The sequence below is a fragment of the Anopheles bellator genome, unplaced genomic scaffold (assembly GCF_943735745.2).
Source record: "Anopheles bellator unplaced genomic scaffold, idAnoBellAS_SP24_06.2 scaffold00256_ctg1, whole genome shotgun sequence".
In the NCBI taxonomy this organism is placed as follows: domain Eukaryota; kingdom Metazoa; phylum Arthropoda; class Insecta; order Diptera; family Culicidae; genus Anopheles; species Anopheles bellator.
The window spans coordinates 7,695-9,693 of record NW_026684402.1 but is presented as its reverse complement, the minus strand read 5'-3'; the positions used below and the strand labels follow the sequence as shown (position 1 = coordinate 9,693).

The following is a 1,999-nucleotide window of genomic DNA, read 5'->3' as shown; positions in this document are numbered from 1 at the left end:
CCCGTGGGGCGTTCAAACACTTTCTTCCGGGCAGTGCCCGGGTGTTCAAGTCGCTCGTGAGCTGTCATAGCAAACAGACGTGCTTTTACTAGCTGGCGTGCGTGTGCTTGTGTGTGCCCAAGAAGGAAGGAGAAGGAAGAGGATAGAATTTAACTTAACGGTCGACGACCGCCAGGCGGCTAAACGCTCAGGACCACCGGCGTAGTTAGCAAGACGGCGTAGTTAGCAAGAATTAAAGTAGAAAGGAGGAAGGCACGAAGTGACGGTCAACAGTGTATTGGTCCCGGCTGTATTGCATTGCTGTGGTGTATTGTCTACCGGCGACAGCCATCGAGACATCCGTCGCTCTCGGGCTGTTCGCACAGCAACGACATCACGACCTGCAGGGCATGGTGCGCGCCATTGTGTAACCGACCGAACGGTGGGTTAAAGTGGTTGCGGTATCGGCCAAAATGAATACGCGGTCGAAATGTACCAAGCCGACAGAGGGCGAGAGTAGCGACGTTGACAGTGTGAATGACTGCACACTGGCAGGCTCGCAGCAAGAGGAGGAGGAGAAAGTCAGCGAACTGCAGAACGTTAAAGCAGAGTTGGTGGCCCTGCGAGTTCTGTTAGAGAAGCTGACGACGCAAAATGCCATGTTGCTGGAACACAGCGCAAAAGTACAAAAGGAGGCTGAGACCGCCAAACAGGAGTTGGCCCAGCTGAAGTACCAGCTCCAACAGAAAGAGCAAAAACAACAGCAGCAGCAGCAGCCAAAAAAGGCGAAGCCACCGCAGAAGCAACAACAACAACAACCGCCTCAACAGCGGCAAGTAACGAATGCGCCACAACAGGCGGAGGAGATACATGCGCAATTACTATCCAAGTTCCAGGAGTGGACCAGGGAGATCCTAGGAATAGGAACACTGCGCACACAGCCACCAAAGCAGAGCCAACAAAAACAGCACCGTACCATGGCGCAGATGGTGACTGACGATGGAATACCGGCATCGGCGGAATGGTCGCATGTGCCGACAAGAGCGGAGCGACGACAAGCTGCCGACGACAAGAAGCAGAACCACCAACAACAACAACAGCAACACCAGCAGCAGCAGAACCGGCGGAAGCTGAACAAGAAACTGGTAGACAAAGATGGTGTTCTACTGGACCTCATCAAGGTAGTGCCAAAGCCTCCACACACGGTGAAGCAGGTCTGCAAGTTGGCGTGGAAGGCCGACCTCAACGAGCAAAAGTTTCAAGAGGTTCGGTTCCTCCAGGGGAGTTGCAACATCAGGATCCGGGAGGCTGTCAACGGATCCGAGATCGAAGCCGCCATTGTAAAGGAGGTCGGCGAGGCCGGCAGCGTTAAGCTTGTGCAGGAGATGGCGACGGTCAGCATCAGCGACATCGACCAGCTGGCAGAGAAGGAAGATGTCGAGAACGCTCTCCACAGGCTGCTAGGCGAATCGGTTAAGCTAGACGTGCACATGACCGAATACCCGACCGGGCTGCAACGGGCAAGGACAGTGATTCCCCGCAGAAGTGTACGGATGATCGAAGGCACGGAGGTAAAAATCGGACACACGGTATGCAAAGTCCGCGTCCTTGGACCGTTGCCGATTGAGCAGACACGCTGCTTCCGCTGCCTGGAGCGCGGGCACCTCGGCCGCGACTGCCAAAACGAAGCACGCGAAAACCTTTGCATAAAGTGCGGCGAAGAGGGACACAAGCAGAAAAACTGCAAATCCCGAAACGTAGTTTGTATCTTGTGCGGAGGCCCCCACCGCATAGGGTCGAAAATGTGCCAAGGAGCAGCCTCGCAATGTCTCTGAAGGTATTACAGGCCAACATCGGGCGCTGCCGCCTAGCCCAGGACCTTCTTAGGCAGACGGCATTGGAGAAGCGGATCGACGTTCTACTTGTCTCAGAGCCGTACTGGGTGCCGGAAGATCCGCAATGTATATGCGATCCGACACGCAAGGCGGCCATTGCGGTAAGCGGCGGAAAGGCGATACAG

At 55.4% G+C, this 1,999-nt stretch overlaps 1 protein-coding gene across 1 annotated transcript; it reads left to right on the top strand.

The window, feature by feature from the left end:
- Positions 1-452: 452 nt before the first annotated feature.
- LOC131214205 (UPF0746 protein DDB_G0281095-like) lies at positions 453-1,550 on the top strand (the record flags this gene model as incomplete). The annotated part of the gene is made up of 1 exon (XM_058208585.1): positions 453-1,550. A coding segment is annotated over exon 1 (1,098 nt), but the record flags the coding sequence as incomplete, so codon positions are not given.
- Between the last annotated feature and the right edge of the window lie 449 nt (positions 1,551-1,999).